The sequence below is a fragment of the Camelina sativa genome, chromosome 5, assembly GCF_030686135.1.
Source record: "Camelina sativa cultivar CO46 ecotype springtype chromosome 5, ASM3068613v1".
Lineage (NCBI taxonomy): Eukaryota > Viridiplantae > Streptophyta > Magnoliopsida > Brassicales > Brassicaceae > Camelina > Camelina sativa.
Genome location: NC_141884.1, coordinates 7,870,009 through 7,895,385, shown reverse-complemented (window position 1 = coordinate 7,895,385; position 25,377 = coordinate 7,870,009). Strand labels below are relative to the sequence as shown.

At 40.4% G+C, this 25,377-nt stretch overlaps 2 protein-coding genes and 1 long non-coding RNA gene across 10 annotated transcripts; 2 read left to right on the top strand and 1 right to left on the bottom strand.

Moving 5' to 3' along the window:
* The first annotated feature begins 284 nt into the window (after positions 1-284).
* LOC104786129 (protein NUCLEAR FUSION DEFECTIVE 4) lies at positions 285-3,368 on the top strand. The gene is made up of 3 exons (XM_087513338.1): positions 285-509; positions 1,196-1,630; positions 2,022-3,368. The coding sequence occupies exons 2-3, from the start codon at positions 1,379-1,381 to the stop codon at positions 3,144-3,146; spliced, it is 1,377 nt and encodes a 458-aa protein (XP_087369464.1). The 5' UTR covers positions 285-509; positions 1,196-1,378; the 3' UTR covers positions 3,147-3,368.
* A 100-nt stretch (positions 3,369-3,468) lies between these two features.
* LOC104786127 (uncharacterized) lies at positions 3,469-10,702 on the top strand. Of its 8 annotated transcripts, none has more exons than XM_087513333.1 (21): positions 3,484-3,629; positions 3,957-4,017; positions 4,179-4,668; positions 4,744-5,263; positions 5,381-5,638; positions 5,790-5,881; positions 6,447-6,656; positions 6,737-7,138; positions 7,279-7,454; positions 7,534-7,627; positions 7,758-7,814; positions 8,069-8,197; positions 8,325-8,393; positions 8,475-8,588; positions 8,688-8,849; positions 8,993-9,121; positions 9,341-9,442; positions 9,524-9,603; positions 9,690-9,830; positions 9,919-10,500; positions 10,647-10,702. In XM_087513333.1, coding segments are annotated over exons 2-21 (3,822 nt in total). In that variant the 5' UTR covers positions 3,484-3,629; positions 3,957-4,015; the 3' UTR covers positions 10,660-10,702. The 8 variants fall into 8 exon arrangements, with proteins under 8 accessions (XP_087369462.1, XP_087369459.1, XP_087369461.1 ...); XM_087513335.1 differs by having other exon boundaries at positions 10,626-10,702; XM_087513330.1 differs by having other exon boundaries at positions 3,486-3,629; positions 4,108-4,668.
* A 5,550-nt stretch (positions 10,703-16,252) lies between these two features.
* Positions 16,253-16,971, bottom strand: LOC147943384 (uncharacterized). The gene is made up of 2 exons (XR_015557050.1): positions 16,876-16,971; positions 16,253-16,625 (listed from the first exon to the last, which is right to left on the bottom strand). It is a non-coding gene; the product is annotated as an uncharacterized LOC147943384 (long non-coding RNA).
* Between the last annotated feature and the right edge of the window lie 8,406 nt (positions 16,972-25,377).

Here is a 25,377-nt window from a genome sequence, read left to right as displayed (position 1 = left end):
ATTTACTCTAAAAACATTCAAAATAGTTCCCTCTATAAAGATGCTCTATGTAAGTTATGTAATTTGCTTATACAAAAATAGAAATATTGGTTTCTAAATTCTAAGATTTGATTCTCTCAGTTGAATACATAAAGGATAAGTACTGTATTTTTCTAATGGGATTTTTTTAATTGGTCGGAAGGATAAGTACTGTATTATTAAATTGGTGTTAAGATATGATTAAAACGTGTAAGCTTAACTCCAATTATGTTACCTTTTAGGCACCGCAAGAGCAACACATAATTAAAAAGGCTAATCAAGATTTTCTTTAACTCAGTCTCATCGATGATCGCGATGTCCAAAGGGCGATTGAATACTTCTTCTCTTCTTCATTTGACATCATCAGTTTCAGACTTGAGATTTGGTTATACAGCTGGAGGAGTTGGCTAGTAGCATAAAAATTCGAAAAAAAGAGAAAAAAAAAAAAGAAAGCTTTCAATTTTGAAAAAAATGGAGAGAATAAACACGAAGTGGGTATAGAGATGTTAATATGGGCGGCCCTGACCCGTTTAGACCCGGCCCTTTTAGACCCTGCCCGTTTAATGTAAAAAAAAGTCATACCCGTTTAATTATGTACCCATTTAAGCCCTGTCCCATTAACACCCCTTAAATTTATATCGACCCGTTTAGTTAATGGATGTCCCATGTCCCGATTATACTGGTATTTATTTATTTTTTAATTAAATAATTAATTAAGTTCAATAATACTACAATAAAATAATTTGAGTTAAAAAAAAAAAAGCTTCCACCATCGAAGAACTTCGATGTGCTTACCAGTCACCACCACCATCATCACCTCCGCAAAAGTAGATCTACTAAGAATATGAAAACTATAAAATTCAAAACTGTTACGCTCGTATGATGAGGCGGTGATTGGAGATAGAGGCGGCGAGGTCGGAGATAGAGGCGGTGATGTTAAAGTACAACCCTAAACTCAACGACAACGTTTCGCAGAAAAAACAAAAACTCAGAAAAAAAAAATTAAACGGGCTACCCATTTATGTTTTATCAGACCCGTCACGTCCGTGGATTTAAACGGGCTTACCCGTTTAAAACCCGTTTATTTTATAGTGTTAATAAACGGGTCACGGGTCTAATTTTTTATAACAGTACCCGTTCGGCCCGCAGGCTCTGAGCCCACTTTAACATCACTAAGTGGGTAGCAGCTGCAGCGAGCATATGGATTCAAAGCTTTAGCGGAGCTACATACACATTCGCTATATACTCATCTATCCTCAAATCATCTCAATCTTATGACCAATCTACTCTTGATTTCGTTTCTGTCTTCAAAGACATTGGTGGTACCTTTGGTATCATCTCCGGATACCTTTACACGAACATGACTTCTAAGATACATGGTGGTCGTGGTGGTCCTTGGGTTGTGGTTTTCGTTGGGTTGGTTCAATGGTTTCTTGGTTTCTTTTTTATTTGGGCTTCGGTTGTTGGGTTGATTGCACCACCGCCTGTGCCGTTGATGTGTTTGTTCGTGTTCTTGGCTGGTCACTCGTTGCCGTTTTTTAATACGGCTAATGTTGTTACGGCTGCTCGGAACTTTTCTCATTACGGTGGGACTGCTGTTGGCATTATGCAGGTAATAAAAAGATTGTAACTTTGTTTAGGAATCATCAATTTGGGTGAACTTGGAATCTCAATCTTGTGTGTTTTAGGAGTCTTTGTCAAGAGGAATTCTAATTTTTGAAATGAAAAATTAAACCTTTACTGTTTACATGACCAATAAAAATAAAGTTTCAAATTTTGATTTTGGAGCTTAGCTTCTGTAGCTTTGATTTGGAGCTTAGTTTCTGTAGCTTTGACTTGGAGGATCTCATCTTTGAATCCAGATTTGTTTGCATCATAGATTGTGATTAGTCTGTTTCACTTGAGTCTTTTGTTGTATACTCTCATTTTGATGGATGATTAAGGATTGCATATTCAAAAAACTGATACATTTTTCTCTAAATGTGTTCATCTTTGACCTTCAGGGATTTCTAGGTCTAAGTGGAGCAATTCTGATTCAGTTGTACCATGCGGTTTGCGGAGGTGAAGGTAACCCTGCTACCTTCATTCTTCTCCTGGCTGTAGTACCGACGTTTGTCATCTTCTTGACTATGCCTTTTGTAAGAGTTTATGAAACGGTCACCACGAGTGAGAAGAAACACTTAAATGGTCTCTCTGTGATCTCATTGATCATAGCTGCCTATCTCATGGTCATTATAACGGTTGAAAATGTTCTCGGTTTATCACGGTCAATGCAGATTTTATCCTTCATCCTTGTGCTTTTATTGCTTGCCTCTCCTCTCTTGGTTGCGGTGAGAGCCTTACGCGAAGAAACTCAGACACTTTCTCCTCTGGATCGTCCTGTTCTCGACACATCTGCCTTGCTCGACCCTCCTAGTTTGAAGCTTTTAGTTTGTGCAGATTTAGATCATGTTGTTGTTGAAGACTCAAACATTCTGGAAGCAATGAGCACAATGAACTTTTGGCTTCTCTTCGTGGCAATGCTGTGTGGGATGGGTTCCGGATTCGCGACTATAAACAACATGAGACAGATAGGGGAGTCTCTTCACTACTCCCCGGTTCAACTCAATTCTCTGGTCTCTCTCTGGAGCATATGGAACTTTCTAGGCCGGTTCGGGGCAGGTTATGTCTCAGACATATTCTTACACAAACACAGCTGGCCAAGACCTATCTTCATGGCCATAACATTAAGTATTATGGCTGTAGGCCACATCGTAGTGGCCTCTGGTTTACAAGGAAGTCTCTATTTTGGTTCAGTTTTGATCGGTATGGCTTACGGTTCACAATGGTCGCTCATGCCGACAATTACATCAGAGATATTTGGGATCCGGCATATGGGAACGATTTACTTCACGATCTCGATTGCAGGACCCATCGGGTCGTATGTACTCTCTGTGAAAGTGATAGGTTACTTCTACGACAAGGTGGCTTCTGAGCATGACAATTCTTGCTTTGGAAGTCAATGTTTCAGGACATCGTTTATGATCATGGCTTCTGTGGCTGTCTTCGGCTCTTTGGTTGCTTCTGTATTGTTCTTCCGCACAAGCAAGTTTTACAAAAGACTTGTAGCCAAAAGGAACTCCAAGTGAGCTTGCAAATTACATATTGTTAACATCTGTAATTTACAGAAGATTGAAATAATTTATTGGTAAATCCAAACTCACTATGTAATAGTGCCATGATGTCTTTGTAAAACAAAAGTATATTTTTGTGTGTGTGTGTGTGTGTAAGGGAGATTTGTTAAACGAGTCTCAAATTGGAACATTTATGAATCTAGACCGTGTTGGTCGGATTAACCGGTTTAACCGAAATCTGGTTAGCATTTTTGGTTCCTAATTTTAACTGTTAAACCAATCTCAAAACCGGACAAAAAATTGATTTTTTTTTTTTGGGTATGAAACCTTAAACCCTGGTTTGATTTTTTTTATTTGGGTGAGAACTGAGAGAACCCTAAACTAAAAAGGCTTCACCTTTCATTAGCGCCAACATAAAAAACTTCAGCAGTCTCTCGCAGTCGCTCTTCATCGATCTTCAAGCCAACGACGACGATTCTTCTCCTTCGCTGTTTTCAGGTTAGAAAACCCAACAACCGTTAAAATCTTCTCCTTGTGATTAGATTCAATCTAAATTGTGAAGCTTTAATTCTGTCTATCTGTTTTGTTTGATTGCTTCTTCAACCCTAAAGTTTAATTTTTTTTTTTGAGTTTGTATTTCACTCTTGAAACGCTTCAGTCTCGCTTTCGTCTTATCGAATTTTGCGTAGATTTAGTTTTTTTATTAATATATGTTCTGTAGTTGATTTCGAATTGTTATGATAAATTATGAAGATTGCATAGTATTGCGTTGAAATTTTCATTCTTTGTGTTCTTATATTGTTTCCTATCTCATCAATATCTCAGAAAGCTCCATTTTTACACTTACAATTCCTCCCAAGCAAAGCTTCTACAATCTTAAAGAAATGTAAGTTTTTTTTTTTAATTTTGGTTGGGTTTGTGTAAGTCTTGAAGTAAAGTGATTTGAGTAATTTAATTGTTCCCGGTTCTATTGTAGAGAATTCAATTGGATTAGTCAAGGAAACGGAACCTAATTATGGAATCATTATGTGTTGACATTGAAACCAGGATGTCCCTCACACCCTCAGAACCTGACCTGCCTGTTTCTGAAGATTTTGGGGAGTACATGCGCGCTCGTTTATCCCAGTCGAAACGACCAGACCATGAACATCTATGTGCCGTCATCGAGGAATTATCAAAAACTCTGGCTGAAGATAATCATGGTCGGACACCTGTTGCTTACTTTGCGGCCACATGCAGTTCACTGAACAGCATCTTGTTGGATGATGGTGAACCGTCTTTGGATGTCATCCAGCCACATGTTGTTATCCTTTCCCTTGTGTTCCCTAAAGTCTCAGCAGGAATACTGAGTAGGAATGGGTTGGCTTTGCGTCTTGTCATTGACGTTCTGGATCTAGAATCAGCCACGCCTGAGTGCTTGATTTCGGGATTGAAGTGTTTGGTTCACCTTCTCACAACTGTTGAGTCCATTATGGGGGACGAATTCTCTAATTGCTGCAGCATCTTGCAGAGATTTGTAATCCATTCAGATGGAAAGGTAAATTAAAATTTTACAGGTGCTGATGATTTGGGTCTCCGTCAGGTTTTGATGATTTTCTTCTTTTAAATCCAGGTAAGAAAGCTAGCAAACTCGGGTCTCCGTGATGTCCTGCTGAAATCCCATGGAACACAGGCCTGGCAATCAGTTAGTGGAGCAATTGCAGCAATGTTCCAGGGACGTTTAGACCTTGCCCATCACTCGGAAGTGGGTTCTTCAGAAGGAGCCAGGGGAGCGAAGCAAGTGCTTTACATTCTGACCACTCTAAAAGAGTGCTTGGCCTTGATGTCTCAGCAGCACATTGCTACTCTGATTGAGGGCTTTCAGGTGCTGATGATTCTGCGCGATCCATACATTACAAGGCCAGTGATAGACTCTTTAAATGCACTTTGTCTCAATCCAACCGCCGACGTTCCAGTTGAGGCGCTGGTCGAAGTGCTATCGCTTGCGGCTGGACTGTTCTCTGGACATGAAACATCTGCTGATACCATGACCTTTACAGCACGTTTGCTGAAAGTTGGGATTACTAGGACTTTTTCCATAAACAGAGATCTTTGTGTGGTTAAACTTCCTAGTGTGTTCAATGGCCTGAAAGGTATGCTGTTGTATCTGCTTCTTCCTGCTTTTTCGGTTTCAGAATTTCTCAAACATACTGCTCTTATCAATGTGGTTTATCCTACCGTTTACATGATTTTTGTGCTTCTTTTGGCAGATATTCTTGCATCTGAACACGAGGAGGCAATCTTTGCAGCAACTGATGCATTGAAGAGTTTGATATTTTCATGCATTGACGAAAGGTTGATCAGAGAAGGTGTCAACGGAATCCGGAATTCAAACTTGAATGCAAGGATGTCTAGTCCAACAGTCATTGAAAAGCTGTGTGCAACGGTTGAGAGCTTGCTTGATTACAGATATCATGCAGTCTGGGATATGGCTTTTCAAATTGTTTCAGCGATGTTCGATAAATTAGGTAACTATTATTTTTACTCTGACTTTTCATTTGTTTCTTCTTGTTGAATATTATTGCTTTCTGAGATTCTGACTCTTGTGCCTTTAGAGAGTTATTTGGACCAGTTGTTTGCTTAGTTGTCCATTTGCTAATCCTTTCACACAATTTTCAGGTGAAGATTCTGCATATTTTCTGAGGAAGACCCTCGAGGACTTATCAGATATGCAAGAATTACCTGATGAAGGCTTTCCTTATCGGAAGCAGGTAACTGTACTATATTTTTCGTGGAGCGTAATGATCATCTGCTGGATTCTAAAATACATTTGATCATCTGCTGGATTCTAAATTACATTAGAAATGAAGTGATGTCATTTGTAATCTCTTATCTTGGCTTCATCATTGACCCGAAGTTCATCTGATGACTATATAGTATTTTGTCTCCATCGTTGCAGAAATATAATAGTCTTTACCATAGAACGTCAGTAATGATATTAGGTTACTTATATGGTGAGTTGTACGAAGAAATGAAATGCTGCGTGCATATGCATCTATGTCGATACGTATTGGCTGCTTTATTTTCATATTGAAGTCTCAAAATGTTTCATCTTTTGGCTACAGTTCCTTTGTAATATTTTTTCTGCTTTTTATTGACTTGGTGTTCGATACATGAAATATTTGTACTATTATGTGGAGGTGCTCTCATATTTAGTTAGAAATGAATGATTCTGTGATTCGAGATGATGCAATCATGTCGATGTATTAGGTCTTGCCTCTGTTAGTCATGTTCTGTAATTTCCTGACTGATGTTATCTTTGTTGGCGATCTCCAGTTGCATGTATGTGTAGGATCAGCCGTTGGTGCTATGGGACCTGAAACATTTTTGAGCGTTGTACGTTTAAACCTTGAAGCTAGTGATCTGTCTGAGGTAAAAGTTTGGCTCTTCCCAATCTTGAAGCAGTACACAGTTGGAGGACGCCTGAGTTTCTTCACAGAGACTATTTTTAGAATGATAGAAACAATGAGCCAAAAAGCTCAACAGGTAATTTTTATTGTTTCCTGCTGTTTGATATATTCTTCTTTTTTTATTTCTTAATATTTGCTAGTTGTTGGTGATGACAGCTCAAGCTACAAGGTCTTCCTGGAGCATCCCGGAGTGTGGATTCTCTCGTATATTCATTATGGGTTTTGTTGCCTTCATTCTGTAATTATCCCTTGGATACTGTGGAGAGTTTTGCCGATCTGGGTCGAATATTATGTGGAGTTCTTCAAACACAGGCTGAGACCCGTGGAATTATATGCGCCAGTTTGAATATTCTGATTCAACAGAATAAGGAAGTTGTTGAGGGGAAAGAAGTATCTATTAATGATGCTAGTCCTGCTGTGCAACGAGCAGTAGCTCGTTATGATTCACAGCATGCAGCAGCCAATTTGAAAGTTTTGCGGTTGTGTGCTCCGAAATTATTGGATCTTTTGTCAAGGATATATCATGAATCTGGCAAAGATGATGGCGGTTCTCTTCAGGTAATTAACAACCTTCGAGGGAAGGGTACACACTTGCCTTACATCATAAAATGATGGGTTGCAATTTAATATCACTTAGTTAAATGTCACCAGAACTTGTTCGTCTTTGTGTGATAATAACTGTTCTTGTCTACTTTCAGTCTGCGATAGGCAACTTGGCTTCCATAGCGGAGAAAAAGACTGTTTCGAAGCTACTTTTCAAGACTCTGAAAGAGCTTTTAGAGGCTACCCAAACTGCCATTGCACAAGATGAAAGCTCTGTTAGTGGGATGGACGTTGATAACACCAGAGACAAAAATTCTTCTTCCAACTTAAGGTACTGTTTTCCAATTTGTGTTTCTAGTTGCTTGGTTGCTACTGCCAAAGTTGACCCTATAATCTGCATTTCATTTCAGGGCAAGGTTGTTTGATCTGTTAGTTTCAATTTTACCTGGTTTGGATGCTCAAGCAGTAGATGCCATATTTAGTTCTCTGAAGCCTGCATTGCAGGTTTGTAAATTGATCTATTGTATTGAACGATTTATTGTTCTTGGTGTGGCTGTGATTTATTCTCTTACATGAAGATGAGTTTTTTATTGTAAGAACGATGGGTATATACTAATATGGATCGTAACTGCAGGATCCTAAGGGCCGAATTCAGAAGAAAGCGTACAAAGTTCTTTCAATTATCTTGAAGGTATTGCTTTCCTTGCCTTAAGATTATAATCTTCGATTAGGGCATGTCTATTGATTCCTTTTGTGCACAGCTGACTGGTTTTATACTGGATGCCATGAGAATATTTTGTTTGTCCATAATATATGCTTAACTTATGTTAAGCAGTACATCAGTGATGTTGTTTCTTAAGGTCCTTGAAAACCAATAAACTCAGCTCTCTCATTTACAAATTAATCTTGACTAATGCGTTTGGTTACAAATGCATCTGTTGCCAGAGTTCTGATGGATTTGTTTCAAAGAATCTCGAGGAGTTGCTTAACCTGATGCACAATCTATGCCATGTCTCTGCCAAGCGCCATAAACTTGATTGTTTATACTTCCTTTTAGCTCATGCATCAAGGACTGTAAGATGCTAAACCTTATATAATTTATTTGTATTATGACTAAATGTATCATGACTATGATGTAGGTTTTAGAATTTTTTGGGGAAAATAGTTATCTTAGATTCTGATGATTTGTTTGCCTGTACAGGATGATTTAAAGGAGAGAAAATACATTGTTTCTTCTTTTCTACCGGAAGTTATACTTGCTTTAAAGGAGGTACGAACCATTGCTTGAAACTGATTGTGTCAAACTATGATCGTATAAGAATCATTATTCAGGTCGCTGTTGTTTCTGCAGGTAAATAAAAAAACAAGAAGCAGAGCCTATGACGTGCTTGTTCAGATTGGTCATGCATATGCAGATGAGGAAAATGGTGGAGACAATGAGCAATTGCATGGGTACTTCAATATGGTATGTATAATCTAATCATTGAAATAATATTCTTTCAGGATCTTAGTTTTTCCTTTTTGCATCAAGATTGATTGTTGACCTCTGCTATAAACGTCGCAGGTGGTTGGTTGCTTAGCTGGGGAAAAACCTCAGATGATTAGTGCTGCTGTCAAGGGTGTAGCTCGTTTGACATATGAGTTCTCCGATCTCATAGCTAGTGCTTACAATTTGCTTCCTTCAACATTTCTTCTCCTCCAGAGAAAAAATAAAGAAATTACAAAAGTTAGTTACCTATCTTCCCTTTCAAGAGGCCACAACTTTATGTTACTTCATGTTAAGCCATTTGTCTCACTTGTTTATCAGTGAGACACAATGAACTGTTTTCCTTTTTCTGAAACATTCAACTAATCTATTTTCGGAAACAGGCAAATTTAGGTTTGTTGAAGGTTTTGGTGGCTAAATCACCCGTTGAAGGACTACACGCAAACTTAAGGAGCATGGTAGAAGGCTTATTAAAGTGGCCAGAAGGAACGAAAAACCTTTTCAAAGCAAAGGTGTGTTTCTAATAACCCATTTTCTGTACAGTATGCCCAACATGACATCGTTGGTGACTAAAATGTGAATTTCAAATCTCACACAACTTGGACGCACACATTTATACTTGTTGAGCTCTTTCTAGTATATATACTTTGTTACTTAGCGGCAGGATATATATAGGATTTGATTCTGCGGATTCTTGCCCCTTTTTGAAGAGTCATGTTGGTATAATATAGGTGAGGCTTCTGTTGGAGATGCTCATTAAGAAATGTGGCACGGAAGCTGTCAGGTCTGTGATGCCTGAGGAACATATGAAACTCCTGACAAACATCCGAAAGGTTTATAATTTTCAAAGTTGTCTACATTGCAGTACCTCTGTTATCTCTTACACTCATACAATTTCTCTTGGTTCATTTCAGATCAAGGAACGTAAAGAGAAAAAATATGCAGCTGGTTCTGACATAAGTAAATCGCAGCATTCAAAAGATACTTCATCAAAGTACCTTACCAACTCAATCGACAGATGGTCTCATAGAAGTGTCTGAGTGGTCAAGTACTAATTTGTTTTTGATTTGTGTCTTCCAGGGTTAGCCGGTGGAATGATACCAAGATATTTTCTGATTTTGATGATGAATACGAGGACAGCGATGGAGACGACATGGATGCAGAGTCTCATGGCCGTAGCAAGGCATCCTCTTTATTAAAATCTAAGGCATCCGCTTTGAGGTTGGTTGTTTATATACACATTTTGCCAATAATCTTGTCTTGCTATGCTTTTGGATCTATAAACCAACATGTTGGCGACGTATTACAGATCCAAGAAAAGTCGGAACCAGAGTCATCTTGAAGTGGATGAGTCAGATGATGAACCGCTTGACTTAATGGATCAGCACAAAACGAGATTAGCTCTTCGGTCAAGTGAATTTCGCAAACGGGAAGCTGAGTCGGATGAAGAAGCAGAGTTTGATGAGGAAGGGCGGCTAGTCATTCGTGAAGGAGGGAGGGCTAAAAGGAAGGAAATATCTGATGCAGATTCAGATGCCAAAAGTAGCAAAGGTAGCCGTTTCTCTGGAAACTCATCCAGGAAGAACCAAAAGCGGATGAAGACATCAGAGTCTGGATACTCCTACACAGGAAAAGAGTATGCAAGCAAAAAGGCAAGTGGTGATCTTAGGAGGAAAGATAAGGTTGAACCGTATGCATACTGGCCACTTGATCGCAAGATGATGAGCCGTAGACCAGAGCAGCGGGCAGTTGCAGTCAGAGGTATGTCAAGTGTGGTCAAGATGGCAAAGAGGATGGAAGGGAAGAGCGCTGCAGAAGCACTTGCCACTACCAAGTTCAAAAAATTCAAGAGGAGTGGTCAAAAGAAATCTGCTGGGAAGAAGAAAAACAAGTAAGCAAGTGACATAGGCTCCTCACCCATGTTTTAAGATATCATAGGAACAATAGGTTATTTAAAAGCACATTTTTTGACTGCTGAAACTTTAAAGACCTTTGTCCATGTCATATTGTAATCAGGTTTTGAATTATGGTTTTCAGAGCTGATACTTGAAAGAGAAATTTTATCAACGGCAGTACCGGATGGTTCTTTTTCATTTGATCCATCTCAATCAGAGTAGTTAAGAGCAACAACAGGACAGTCCTTCCCTTATTTGTTGCAGAAGAAACAATTAGCTTGACAGTCGCAAATTTTGATACTTATTACCCGCATAACTGAGAGACATCCTCTACTAGCATCATTAGAGTTTTGTAACATCTCTTAAACACTAAATTACCTAAACAAGGATTGAATTCTACTATATGTTCTTTTTCTTATGTCACTGCCGAACTAACACAGCAAGAACAGAGTTCTGGAATCAGTGTAAGTTTTGCGTTAGATGTGTGACGAAACTACGCTTCCTCCGAATCTTAGCCAAAACATATTTTAATTCATCTATATTTACTACAACCAACTTAATTTACAAGAAAAAAAATTAAAACTAAATAAAATTTTAATACTTTAATCAAATAAAACAATGAGAATTCAGCCAAAAAAAATCCAAACTTTACAGAATTTGCCAAAAAAATATGAATTTCTTATCTAGTCAAATAAACACTCAACTTTTGTTGACTTTCAAATATAATATAACAAACTTTTCATTGACTTGCCAAATCAACACGTTTACTGCTGGGGTTAAATCATACGACGTTTTGAAATTCTTAGTTTAAAAAAAAAAAACTGCATCAAGGCTCAAACTCGGGTTCTCGGAGTGCACAAGGGAGTATTTTACCACTGAACTAGTGACAACTTTCAAACATTGATGCAATGTACTTGCTTTTATTATATGAGTACACAGAATTTAAAAAAAAAATCAGACTTTGTCGACGTCCGAGAAAAGAAGACCTCGGCGTAGAGCAAGCAGTTCGATTTTTGTTTTCTTTTCAACCTTCAATTCATTTTGTTAGTTAATTTTCAGATTTTAGAACTGGAAATTAACTAACAAAAATCTGCAAACTAATCATCTAAAATAAAAAAATCTGCAATTTATATTCACTTACAAACCAAAACTTAGAATTGTTCCAACCAAACCTGCAACTTAGTTCTAATTAATGTTAGATAATTAATGTAAAATTACAAGTAGATAAGTTGTAAAAGAGAGAAGGTAGGGGAAAACTTAGAGGGGGGTATTGAATTAGAATTTTAAAAGATTCTTGTTTTTTATTAAAATCTTCTGTTATTCAATTTGTGATTTTTAAATCACTATCCAAATCCAGTGTTATTGAATTTAGAATTTTCTTAAAATCAGTCAAAGTAACTTAGAATATTTTGTTATTCAATCATAGATTTATAAAAATCTTATAAAATCCACTGTTATTCAAATTTGACAATTTATTTTGTAAAAGTGTTTTAACATTGATTTTAAAAGATTTTGGATAGTTCTTTAGTTGAAAACTAGTGAAAAATAAGAACGAAACAATCTCACCTCCATATGTGTTATTCTGAAGGCATGGGCGGAGCTAGGGTAGAGGCATGTGGGTCAATTGACCCAGGTGAAATCTTAAATTTAGTTGAATTTTTAGGGATAAAATCAAATTGACCCTGGTAAAATAGCATAATTGACCCCTGTAAAAAATTTTAGTAACACAATTGACCTCCTAAATTATTTTTTGACCCTGATGAATTGAATTCCTAGCTCCGCCACTGTCTGAAGGATTTAAAAAAAAAAAAAAATCGAAGTTCTCAAGAAAAAAAAAAAGGCATCGTCTTCCTTTGTTCTTTCACTCTCGGAAAAAGAAGGTTTCGTTTTATTCTTGTCATCTTCTTTCTTTCTTTCTCTCAGAAACAATAAGCAGAACAGAAACGAACAGTTGGATAGCAATGTTGTTTCGTATGTACCCCATGTGTATCAGTCTACTCAAATGCTTCCTTTGTCAAGAGATTCTTCGAACCAGCATATGCAGCATAACAGATCCTATGGTCGTGGGAAAGATATGAAGAAATTAAACCAACAAAGACAGGCTGATACAATTGGGAGGGAAAAGCAAATGATCAGAGAGCTGCTTTACCCTCATGTGGAGAAACTCAAGCCCCAACTTGCTAAGAAAATTACAGGGATGCTTTTGGAAATGGACAAGCCGGAGTTGCTTATTTTGCTGAAGTCACCAGAAGACTTAGCTGGAAAAGTCCATGAAGCGGTTGAAGTGCTGAAGTCATCGAAGACAAATCTGACCAGTTCAAACACTCTTCGTTCTGATTACTTGGCGACCGGCGTTTCTGGCCTTTCGGTTGCTACTACACAAACTCTCGTAGGATTATTTTGTTTGTTTGTTTTTTTTGGGTTATATACATTTGCATGAATGTTTTCAATTACTACGGTAATTGTGGAGAAAAAAAAGGTTTCAAAACAAAACATAACATAATATCGGAATCGAGATTGGTTTTTGAGAAACGAATTGATCCCCAGATTCCAGTTTTGAATCAATTGTGTCTTTTCATTGAAAAAACGTCTTATGCAGAAGACAACTCTTCTGAAACGTTTTCGGACTAGGACCCTTCTTATGACCAGACTTTTGAGGAGTGATCCATTCCTGATCCTTTAACAACTCTTTCTCTGTCTCCTCCTCTCTCCCAGTTGTTGTGTTATCCTTCGGCTCAGTAGCGTTAGGCGACACTATTTTGTTCATTTCTCCTCTCTCTAGTCTGCTTGCCACAATTGATTAGTTCTGCAGTTTTCCTCTGCAATATTGAACATGTCTGAAAAATCATATTCTAAACATCTTCCATTGTGTTGTCCATTAAAACCATAATTATTAGACACATACATGACTTTTGTGTTTGAGAAGTCGATGAAACTATTTGCCTTTGTGTGTGAATCTCTTAAAATCTTTCAATAAATCTCACAAAATCATAAACTACTTTGTTTTTTATAAAATAAAAATAATAACAAATCCACTTTAGTATCATACCATCTAATTGAAATCTCTCCAAATCCAAAATTTAATAAATCCTACAAAATCTTTTAAAATTCTAATTCAATACCCCCCTCTTAATGTTAGATATATAATTAATGTAAAATTACAAGTAGATAAGTTGTAAAAGAGAGAATGTAGGGGGGAAACTTAATGTTAGATTTGTGAGAAACTTAATGTTATAAGAGGAAAGAAAAAACTTAAAACCATAAACGAAGGAAGCAACAACCGATGGACCCTTTCTTCTACCACACTCAATTTATTTCTCACTACCCATCTCCCTACCACGTACCAAGTAGAAGAAAGGGTCCAATCACATCATCAGCCATCTTTAACGATAAAAAGATGATATCCCACAATCACATCATCAGCCAGTAGAAGAAAGGGTCCAATCTCTGACTTTGCGATGATATCCCACAAACACATCATCAGCCATCTTTAACGATAAAAAGTAACACGCCGCTCATTTTCAATCTACAAACACCGCTCACCCTCAGCTCTTTGTTCTTTCATTTTTTTTTTGATAGGATCTTTCTTTTTTGTTGGTTGGTGACCAATTATATTTTTGTTGATAAAAAGTAACACGCCGCTCATTTTCAAGCAACGTTCGGAAGCATATTTATCACTAGAAAAGATAAACCCTATTTTCTTAGGTCTAGAGACTAGAGACATTGATGCCAATGAGAAATACACCCAATCCTAATGCATATATTCTTAAATTTAGTTCTCAAAGCGACTTCTGTTGCTTCCAATTAATTACTAGATCACCAACGTAGGATTTAGTCGACTTTTCTTAAGGAATATTTCTCTAATATTTTGTTATAATTAGTCGATCAAAGTTTATATACACAAAATATTGTTTGAAACTTGTTATTAATGTTTACAAACGGATATGCATCACTAATTTACGACTTAGACACTTAAAAACAAGAAATTTCACGTCTTCATTATGTCACAATCACAACATATATTAGAAATGGATTCTGCTGTTTTCTTGTAATGATGCATCATATACATAAACTAGATTAAGATCCGTGAGAAAGCACGGGATGAAATTCATTTTATTTATATTATAATTTTTAAATAAAATATAATTTATATGATTGTTTTTTTAAAAAAATTTGGATAAAACAATCATAGACTAAATATGATGGCTTGAAAAAAGATACATATTTTGTAAGTTTATATTGTTAATGATTCTAGATAAGTACACGTGCTATAACACTGGTTAAATTTTGTTTTATACTAAATTTTGTATATTTTATATTTTAAATAAAATTTTAATATATTATATTAGTTTATATATGTGAAGTTATTTCAACAATGTATATTCTACATCATGACTTGAATATCATTATAAGATATAATGTGTCCAACTATGCAGAATCTTAGCTCGAATACACCATGAATTTTTGTAGGGTTTGAGATGGTTTAGCATTGTAAACTGTGAAACTATTGTCGTTTTTATGTTTTCGTAATTTCTCTGAAATGTATTCTGGTGAAAGGAGATTAGCATAATTTATATACAAAAGTTTGGAAGATTCTCATTAAGGTTTAATTTTTTGAATTTCAGAATACGATCCCAATATCATGATTAATCTTGCTAAATTAGCGAGATTTCTTTTTTATGATTGAGAGTATATTTTTATCTTTTTAATAACTTGGTTAACGATGTGGTCTATCAATAAAATCTGTGGAAAATAAATTGGTAATATTGTGATTTTAGATATTTGGAAACAATGTGATCTTCCGAAAATAAATTTTGGAATATCCATGAACTATCAATTTGGAATAACCCGTTTAGGATTTTCGGTTACAATTAAGGTTTTATTTGTTATAATTAATATTAATATTAATATTAATATTACTATATGGATTAATCTATAACCTATGTATAACCTATTAGTAACCATTTATTAAAATTATAAAGTCTACCAAAACAATGTTGTATACTTCCGTTTTATTAAAGAGGAGATAAGAGAATCTTGCGTAATTTCCAGTCTTTAATGTATACGAAATCTTCTATTTATATTTTCTAAATTCTAACACCGCCTAATATTTTTACCAAGTAGATAAAAAAAAAAGAACAAAACTACCATCCGGCCGTGACATGCATTATTTTCATAATTATTAATGATGTTAGATGTTGTTCAGATTTCTGCACTTATAATTTCTAATTATATCTAAGATCTTTCCCATACTTATCAGAAGTTTCTGTACTTATAATTTCTAGTTATAGTTCAGATTCATTGTAGTGACTGACCGGAACCGGTGATCTTATATTTTGGACCATGCTTATCACGTTTATTGAGAAATTTAATGAAATGATTAATCGTCCACATATTCATCTCATCAATTTGTAGTTGGTAGTTAGTGGCTTAAGACATGTGCTGGGGGTGCTATAGCGGTCCAAGGGTCCAAAAAAAAAATTACATGTAATTTTTATTTTTTTTAAAAAAAAATAGTATATATTTAGGGTTTTTTTTTTTTTTTTGGTTTACTTTGAGAGTAAATCCCAAGACCTATGGAGGGGATCAAGACTAATCTCTCGTCCTGGGCGTTCGGCGATCTCGGGTTAAACGGGTCGGGTTATTCGGTTTTGGGAAAATTCGGTTTTTGAAAATTCATGCCGAATTGAGCCAAAATTAAATTCGGTTCGGGTCAATCGGTACACGGGTTATTCGGGTCGGTTATCATGTTTTAAATCAATTCCGAATTCAAACCGATTTTTTTCTTATTCGGTTAATTTGAACCGAATAAACAAAAAAACAAAATAAATGGGCTTAAATCAACAAAGAAAAATTTACAGACCTAAAAAAATAAGTCAAAACAAGTAAATGGATCTGAAAACAAGTCCAATAGCGAAAAGCCCAAATGGACAAATCCATCAAATATTAGGGTTTTCTAGAATGAGCTGTGGTTGCGGCCAACAGTTAACGATGACGGCGATGTGAGATGGTGATAGCGAAACGATGACGGCGATGACGGCCAACAGTTAACAATGACGGCGAAGCGATGATGGCGATGTGAGACGGTGAAGATGTGGTTCTTGGGCGTCCACTTTATTACCTAACATCAGCAACACCAATGAGAATCGATTAAATAAACCAGTGAAAGTAAAATCACCAAACAGCAAAAAAAACAACAGTTAAGATCTTAAAACGATAGAGGAAGACAAATATCAACACTAGTACCCTAAAAAAAGTAACAAACTCAGAAGAATAATTCTCCAAATCTAATCAGAAGTTATAAAGATATAGGAAGAACATACATAGTAAAGAATAAAACATAGAATTAAAGAGAAAGAAGAAGAGCTTACCTATATAAGATTGGAGAAGTGTTGAATAGATGGAGATTTTGGATCTGAGGACTCGCAAGAGGCAGTGGCAGTCAAAGAAGACAAACAAAACGTATTAGGGTTAATGGGTTATGTTATTAGCCTTATATATGGCTGCGGAATCTCGGTTTAGGTATAACCGATCGGATCCGATTACCGAACCGAACCGAACCGAAATCCGATTGCCAAATTTAATTGCGCCGAACGGTTATACTGAATGTCTTCGGTTCGTGCCGATAACCGAAAATGTCGGTTTGTTCGGTTCGGTTTGAACGGTTTCTACCGAACGGCCAGGGTGACTAATTTCTCTGGGGAAGGACATCCCACGGGTAGGGTCCCCCTAGTTATGCAAATGGGCGTAAGCAATAGGGCCATACCCATGTGGCCAAAGGGATAAAGCTGAGTAATTCTTGCGCTTGGGGAGAATCAATCCCTGACCTAGACCAACAGGGCGACTCTTCCACCAAGACTAGAACCACTAGCCCACCACCTCGTGTGATTATATTTAGGGGGTTTTTTGAAGATAGCACTGGCTGGGTCTTCATAAAGTTTGAGCTTGGTTAGTATACCATGCTTATCACGTTCGGAAGCATATATAATTTTCACTGAGAAAAGATAGAACCTATTTTCTTAGTTCTAGAGACTAGAGACTTTGATGCCAATGAGAAATACCCAATCCTTATGCATATATTCTTAAATTTACCAATTATACTAGATGTCAAACGTAGGATTTAATAAAGTTCTTCAGAATATTTCTCTAATATTTTAACGAACGGATATGCATCACTAATTTACCACTTAACACTTCAATACAAGAAATTTCACGTCATCGTTATATATATCACATTCACAACATATTAGAACTGGATTCTGATGTTTTCTTGTAATGATAAATCATTTACATAAATAAGCGAATCTTCCGTATTTTCCAGTCTTTAACGTATACGAAATTTTGTCTCTATATATAACACCACCTAATATTTTTACCAACTAGATAAAAAAAAGAACAAAACTACCATCCGGCCGTAACATGCATTACTTTCATTAATTGGTAACAAAGAGATGCCACCAAGACACCAGCAGTGGTGAGATATCGATGGGTTCATCACCCTATATACATTTATGGACGTTTCCACTGTAATAGAGACACGTAGACTCATAAGGTCCCGAAGACAATGAAAACACACTATTAATCCATCAAAACACGAAGCCCCAAAAGACAGGGATAATAAGAGAGACTGTTAACTTTGCTCGCCCTCTCTCTAACTAGAGATTAGAGTCTACATTCTCTGAAGCAAAGCAATGATGAGAGAAGAGAGAGAGGATACGTTGTCGTGTCCTCTGATCGGAGAGAAAGAGAAGAAAAGTAGATTAGTAAAGGAGGAAGTCAAAAAGCAGCTACTCTTGTCTGGGCCACTAATCGCAGTGAGTCTTCTTCAGTTTTCTCTACAAATAATCTCAGTCATGTTCGTCGGACATCTTGGCTCTCGATCTCTCTCTGCAGCCTCCATTGCCACCTCTTTCGCCTCCGTCACTGGCTTCACATTCCTCGTCAGTTTTTTTTCTTCTATGAACCCTCCTCTCTCTCTCTCTCTATATATATATCATTCTACTCTTTTACTATAAAGTTATTTAGATAGAGTATCTAATAATTCATTTATCGATGTAGTCGTTAATCCGGCGCGCTAATGGAGTTCTATGAATTAAAGTTTACGGTAGAAAAGTCTTGCGTATGCATATTTGATTCTTCTATATAAATATATGCTCCTACAAGAACAAAAACATTTTGTCATTTTAAAGAGAAACCGAAAACACCAAAAATAAACAAGAAAAGCTGTTTTGTACATAACTGTTGTTCGTTTTTTTACATAAAGCACATAACAAATTCATGATTTTGTTCATTTCTGCTACCCCCATATGTCTACAACGAATATTAATGATATAGACAGTCCAAACTTACAATCAATTGATATTTCTGAGAGCTTACTTGTTATGCAAGAAATCGGATCATAATAATGAGCAGCAGAGTTCTCAAATTCTCAAAACCCAAGTTTTGGTTGGCGACGCAGAGTTCTTCAAGCCGTTGCTTCAATTCACTAGCCCAGTGATCATACTCACATCACAAAGACGATAGTCACTTCCTCTCTTCGTCAAAACCTCTTAACACGGCACAGTACATTTCAAAATCAAAGCTTTGTTCAATGGAGAAGTGATTCTTCACATATATGCTCAGATGGCTAATGATGATCATCGTGATCAATCTGTGAGGATTGAGTCATTTGATGCTTTTTGTAAAGAAGGGAAATTTAGAGAAGCCATTGAAGTTGTTGATACATTGGAGGACGAGGGCTATGTTGTGGATTTGCCTCGGTTTTTTAGGTTTAACTAAACTATTTGGTGAAGCAGAGGGTTTGGAAGAAGCTAGGCTTGTTCATGACTGCATCACTCCTTTGGATGTTGTTGGTGCGGGATTTAGCACCCCCGACATACCGAGCTAAACCAGAAACATTAATTGAACATTTAATCGGGAATCCGGTTAGGGGATCAATTAGGTTATCAAGAGTCAGTTCGGGTGAGACGAAGTCTTGGAGAAGAAGAAACCGACCTCCACTTCGGTGCGGCGTAGCCGACTCAAACAATAAGGCAGTTTTCCATATCTCACTTCGTTCGATAAGGAAAGTTAATATATTGTGTGATCTCGAGACATGTATAAATAAGGGGAGACTTCTCCATTGTAATCCATCCAGAATCTAATACAATAATTGAGTTCTCCTTCCGCTCTTTACAAAAAACCCTAGTTCTTTTGAGTTCTTCTTCTTTACCCCTAATTTCAAGGTTTAGATCTATTTTCTAGAGAGATAGCTTTATTGAATTTGTTTCCCGCTTTAACAAATTCATTGTGGAAACCTAGTTTCTACAATTGGCGCCGTCTGTGGGGACGCAAATCGTCTCTAGAAAAGTTACTCTCTAGGAAACTCTCCTTAAAAAGCCTTGCAATAATGTCTTCCGTCGTGAACGAAGTTCCTGAAACAAACCGCACGCCCGATCTCACGGGTATCACGCCTTCCCAGGATAGCATCGCGACGCTGGGCGGCGCATCGACTAGGCCCGTCACTGCCGTATACTCTCGTCACCGCGTCAGCGCAACGACAAACCCGGCCGGAACCTCCACCGAACTCCCAGTCGGGGTCAGATCTGAAGGGGAGACCAGCCAGGACACAGGGCGAACTCGCGAAGCGCCAGTCAGCCTCACGGAGCCTTCTGATCAACAAACCCATAACGAGGCAGATGCTCACACGACGGAGCAGTAGATCGATGCACAAGACGGGAACCTCCCCGTTCATACCACGCCAGCGGCCCAGAACCCGCAGGTCGTTTCTATGGAGGATTTCAGAATCCTGTTCGGCACCATGACTAAAGAGATCTACCAGATGATCGCGGACACCAACCGCAGAGTTGACGCCGTTGTAACCCAAGCAACCCCGTCACAAATCTCTGCCGGACAATCGCCAGCACTCACTTTGGGCGGACTCACTCGTCGTGTCGACTTTTCTGACGGACAATTCGAGCAGAGGAATCCTCCCCCTCAAACAACGTCGAGCATTCGACCGACAAATCCGAATTTACGGATACACGAGAGCTCGACCGCCCCGGTCACTCGCCTTGCAAACTCCGGACCTTGCTTCGAACTCGAAGAAATCAGGTCGCAGATTAGCGGCATGAACACGCTCCTCCATCGAGCTATCAGCACGGCTCCCGAGATCGATAGGATTGTCGAAGTAACTCGGCAATCACCCTTCACTCAACGGATAGCGCGGGCCGCCATACCGAACGTCAAACTGAAGCTTCCAATCTACCAAGGAGACAAAGATCCAGTCCAGTTCATGACATCCTTCATGGCGACCATGTCAAAAGCGCGATTCACCGACGAACAGAGGGACGCCGGTTGCTGTCAGCTATTCGTGGATAGCCTTTCCGGCGCTGCCTTGGTATGGTTCACAAGGCTCGAGCCGAACTCGATCGACAACTTCGACGACTTATCTAAGGCCTTCCTCAAGAATTATCGAATCCTCATCGAACCAGGCGTAACAAGTTCAGATCTTTGGGAGATGGCCCAGGAACGGGGAGAACCCATCGCCAGTTTCTTGAACAGATTCAAGGAGAAGCTGACAAAGTTCAACGTACCGGAGGATGCAGCAATGGCAGCCTTTAGAAAGGGTTTAATCCCTGGATCACCATTACGAAAGGACCTTAACATCCGGGAACCCAAGGATCTCGACGATGCGCTACATCGAGCCTCTAGATGCGCTCGACGAGGAGGAAGAAGCCCGAATAGCCGCAAAAACTAATGATGAACAGCCGTCACATCCCGCTAAGGCTAAAAATCGGGTCGAACACCACGAACCCCGCAAGCACCACGAACCTCAGGATCGAAAAAAGGGCGTCATCCACGCAGTCTCCAAGGTGGACGATCAGGACAAGCAGCCATCTGACCCGAAGGAACTCTACTGCGATTTTCACATGTACCCCGGTCACTCCACACAAGAGTGCGTCCACCTGAAGAACTACTTGTACGCAAAGTATCTTTCTGGCGAAGTCGAAGCTACTTATCAGCCAAAAAGCACCCGTGGAGGTAGAGGTCGCCGAGGCGGATGGCGCGGAGGACGATCTAACCGAGGCCGTGGCGCAGGCGGCGGACGGGGTTACGATGGACCACCCAACGCAGCCCAACAGCTGGTCAACCAAGCACCCGTGAATCACCAGGAGGAGGCGCCCCAAGCAGACGAACTGCCTGGCCCTCCCAAACGACAGAGGGGACAAAACCCGGAGCGGGCCAATTCTCCTCCTCGTGGACGAATAACCATGATACTTGGTCCACCAGAGGACTGCGCAGACTCTGTTCGCGCACTAAAAAAGAGAGCACGACAAGTTTGCGCCCTTCAAACTGCTCCGAGCGAGCCTTCACTCTGCAAGGACCGGATATCATTCACTTCGGATGATGCCAAAGGGATCTAACACCCCCATATGGGCGACTTCGACGTCGAACGAGTCCTGATTGATATTGAGCACCGTCAATGTACTCTGCTGGCAGACGCTAGAGAAAATGGGTGTCACACCAGACCAACTAAAACCCGAAACTCGAACGCTAACGGGCTATGATGGGGTCGCTAAGATGTCGATGGGAGACGTAAAACTACAAGTACGAGCTGGCGGAGTGACACGGAAGACTAAGTTCGCAGTCGTTGATACACCACCAATCTACAACGCTATTTTGGGGGTACCATGGATATATGCGATGCAAGCCGTACCGTCGACCTATCACCTCTGCCTCAAATTCCCAACTCCTACAGGAATTTGCACGCTTTACGGCGACCAGAGGGTGGCCAGAGTCTGCTCTGTTATCGAAAAGAAGCAGAGGAAGACGGAGACCGCATAGCAATTACAGAGCGGGGACCATCTCTCCGGTCCCCGAAAGCCGGAGCGGGATCGCCTCAAGTCTCCGGAGTGCAAGATCCTACAGGCGAATAATGACCCCTCTGATCCATCGCGAACTGTCGGCATCGGGGCCGAACTCGACGAGAGCATAAAGGCTAAGCTGATCGCTTTCCTGCAATCTCGGGCTTCCACATTCGCCTGGTCAACAAAGGACATGGTCGGGATAAGCCCCGAAGTCATGCGCCACAAGCTAAATATCGACCCCACGTTCAAGCCGATCAGACAGAAGCGCAGGCGCCTAGGCCCGGATCGAGCCAAGGCGGTCCAGGACGAAGTGGAACGACTACTCAAGGCGGATCAAATCATGGAAGTCCAGTACCCAGATTGGCTGGCTAACCCGGTTGTGGTCAAGAAGAAAAACGGGAAGTGGAGAGTTTGTGTGGACTTCACTGATCTCAACAAAGCTTGCCCTAAGGACAGCTTTCCTCTTCCGCACATAGACCGTCTCGTCGAAGCCACGGCCGGAAACCAATTGCTTTCGTTCATGGATGCTTTCTCAGGCTACAACCAGATCGCCATGAGTTCAGCCGACCACGAAAAAACGGCATTCATCACAGATAGAGGAACCTACTGCTACAAAGTGATGCCGTTCGGATTAAAAAACGCTGGAGCAACCTACCAGCGCTTGGTAAACATGATGTTCGCTGATCTGCTTGGCAAAACCATGGAGGTCTACATAGATGACATGCTGGTCAAATCCCTGATCGCGGAACAGCACGTCCAACATCTGGCGGAATGTTTCGACATCTTGGATCAATTCCAGATGAAACTAAACCCGACGAAGTGTACATTCGGAGTAACTTCCGGGGAATTCTTGGGGTACATCGTCACTGAACGGGGAATAGAGGCAAAACCTAAGCAGATCGAAGCTATACTAGGACTCCCGTCACCGACCAACAAGCGAGAAGTGCAGCGCCTGACTGGCCGGACAAGTGCCTCCCCTTTTACCAACTTCTTCGTGGGAACAAAGATTTCCATTGGGATGAGGAATGCGAGAACGCTTTTCGTCAGTTGAAGGAATATCTGACATGTCACCCTGTTTTGGTTAAACCGGAAGATGGGGAAACACTATATCTCTATGTTTCGATTTCCAGTTCGGCGGTTAGCGGGGTACTAGTCCGAGACGACCGCGGAGACCAGAAGCCCATTTTCTACACAAGCAAAGCACTAAACGATGCGGAATCACGATACCCCACGCTGGAAAAACTGGCCCTTGCAGTGATCGTCGCAGCACGGAAACTGCGACCCTATTTTCAATCGCACTCGATCGTCGTATTTACCGATCAACCACTCCGAACCGTCCTTCATAGCCCCCTCCAATCCGGACGTATGGCGAAATGGGCGGTCGAACTCAGCGAATATGACATCGAATATCGTTCTCGCCCAAGTCTGAAGTCACAAGTTCTAGCTGACTTCATCACCGAACTGTAACCCGAGCTTGACGACCCCACCTCCGCGGTGGAACAATGGACAATGTTCGTCGACGGTTCATCAACAAATCAAGGATCCGGGGTCGGACTCATACTCCGATCCCCCACCGGAGAAATCCTTGAGCAGGCGTTAAAGCTTAATTTCAAAGCGTCGAACAACAAAACCGAGTACGAGACCGTTTTCGCAGGACTCCGACTAGCCCAGGGACTTGGAGTCAAACACCTCCAGGTCTTCTGTGACTCCCAACTCGTAGTCAGTCAGTTCAGCGGAGAGTTCGACACGAAAAACAAGCGAATGGGAGCATATCGACAATTGGTCCGCACGTTATCCAGCGGAGAGTCCCACGGAACGAGAACGCATCAGCCGACGCTCTCGCAGCTCTGGCAAACCGTTCCGACCCCGAGTTACGGCGTACCATTCCCATTGAATGCATAGAGGCCCCAAGCATTGATCCGGACAGCCAGATTGCCCTCATCAACGACGATCCAATCCCGATGGAAGTCGACGAGCCAATAGAAGATATGGCGGATGTCGTCGAGCCTCCCGAAGATTGGCAGACTGAGATCAAACTTTACATCTCCGATGGCACCGTCCCAGCAGACCGATGGGCAGCTCGACGTCTGAAGACTCGAAGTGCCAGGTACATCCTGTTGGACGGGGAACTGTTTCGCCGGAGCGCCTCGGGAGTGTACCTCACCTGTGTTACTCGGGACGAGGCCGAACGTATCATGATGGAAGTACATGAAGGAGAAGGTGGCAACCATTCTGGCGGACGCGCACTTGCTCTCAAGATCAAAAAGGACGGACACTATTGGCCTACCATGATGGCTGACTGCGAAACTTTCGCAGCCAAATGCGAGGCTTGTCAACGTCATGGACCCATGCGGCACGTCCCGCCCGAACTGTTGAACACCGTCACTGCCCCGTATCCATTTATGCGCTGGGCCATGGATGCCATAGGACCTTTGCCGGCATCCAAATCCAAGAAGTACGTCCTGGTGCTGACCGATTACTTCACCAAGTGGGTAGAGGCAGAGTCTTTCACAAGGATTCAATCCTTGGACGTGACCAATTTCATCTGGAAGAACATCATATGTCGCCATGGACTCCCATACGAGATTGTCACCGACAACGGTACCCAATTCACTTCGATGATCACCAGAAGCTTCCTGAGGAAATGGCAAATCCGTCTTAGCACTTCGACTCCTCGATACCCGCAAGGCAACGGTCAAGCTGAAGCTACGAACAAGTCGATCGTCGATGGGCTCAAAAAAAGACTCGGTCGAAGGAAAGGAGCATGGGCAGATCACCTGGATGGCGTGCTATGGTCATACCGCACAACCCCGCGGCGGGGTACGGGACAGTCCCCTTTCTCCCTTGCGTATGGTCTCGAAGCACTTGCCCCGGCTGAAGCAGGAGTCCCGACACTTCGTCGCACTATGATGGTTGATAACCCTAAACTTAACGATGAGATGCTGATCGATCACAACGGTCTCGCCGAAGAATTGCGCGACAAAGCTCTAGTTCGGATGCAACACTACCAGGACGCAGCGGCTC

Excerpts from the sequence above, each read along its gene's own strand:
- LOC104786129 (XM_087513338.1), top strand. The coding sequence starts at position 1,379 with ATGACTTCTAAGATACATGGTGGTCGTGGTGGTCCTTGGGTTGTGGTT. Across the intron at positions 1,631-2,021 it reads CTGCTGTTGGCATTATGCAG|GGATTTCTAGGTCTAAGTGG; the intron begins GTAATAAAAAGA and ends TTTGACCTTCAG.
- LOC104786127 (XM_087513330.1), top strand. The coding sequence starts at position 4,147 with ATGGAATCATTATGTGTTGACATTGAAACCAGGATGTCCCTCACACCC. Across the intron at positions 6,657-6,736 it reads TGAGCCAAAAAGCTCAACAG|CTCAAGCTACAAGGTCTTCC; the intron begins GTAATTTTTATT and ends TGGTGATGACAG. Across the intron at positions 9,122-9,340 it reads AAAACCTTTTCAAAGCAAAG|GTGAGGCTTCTGTTGGAGAT; the intron begins GTGTGTTTCTAA and ends GGTATAATATAG.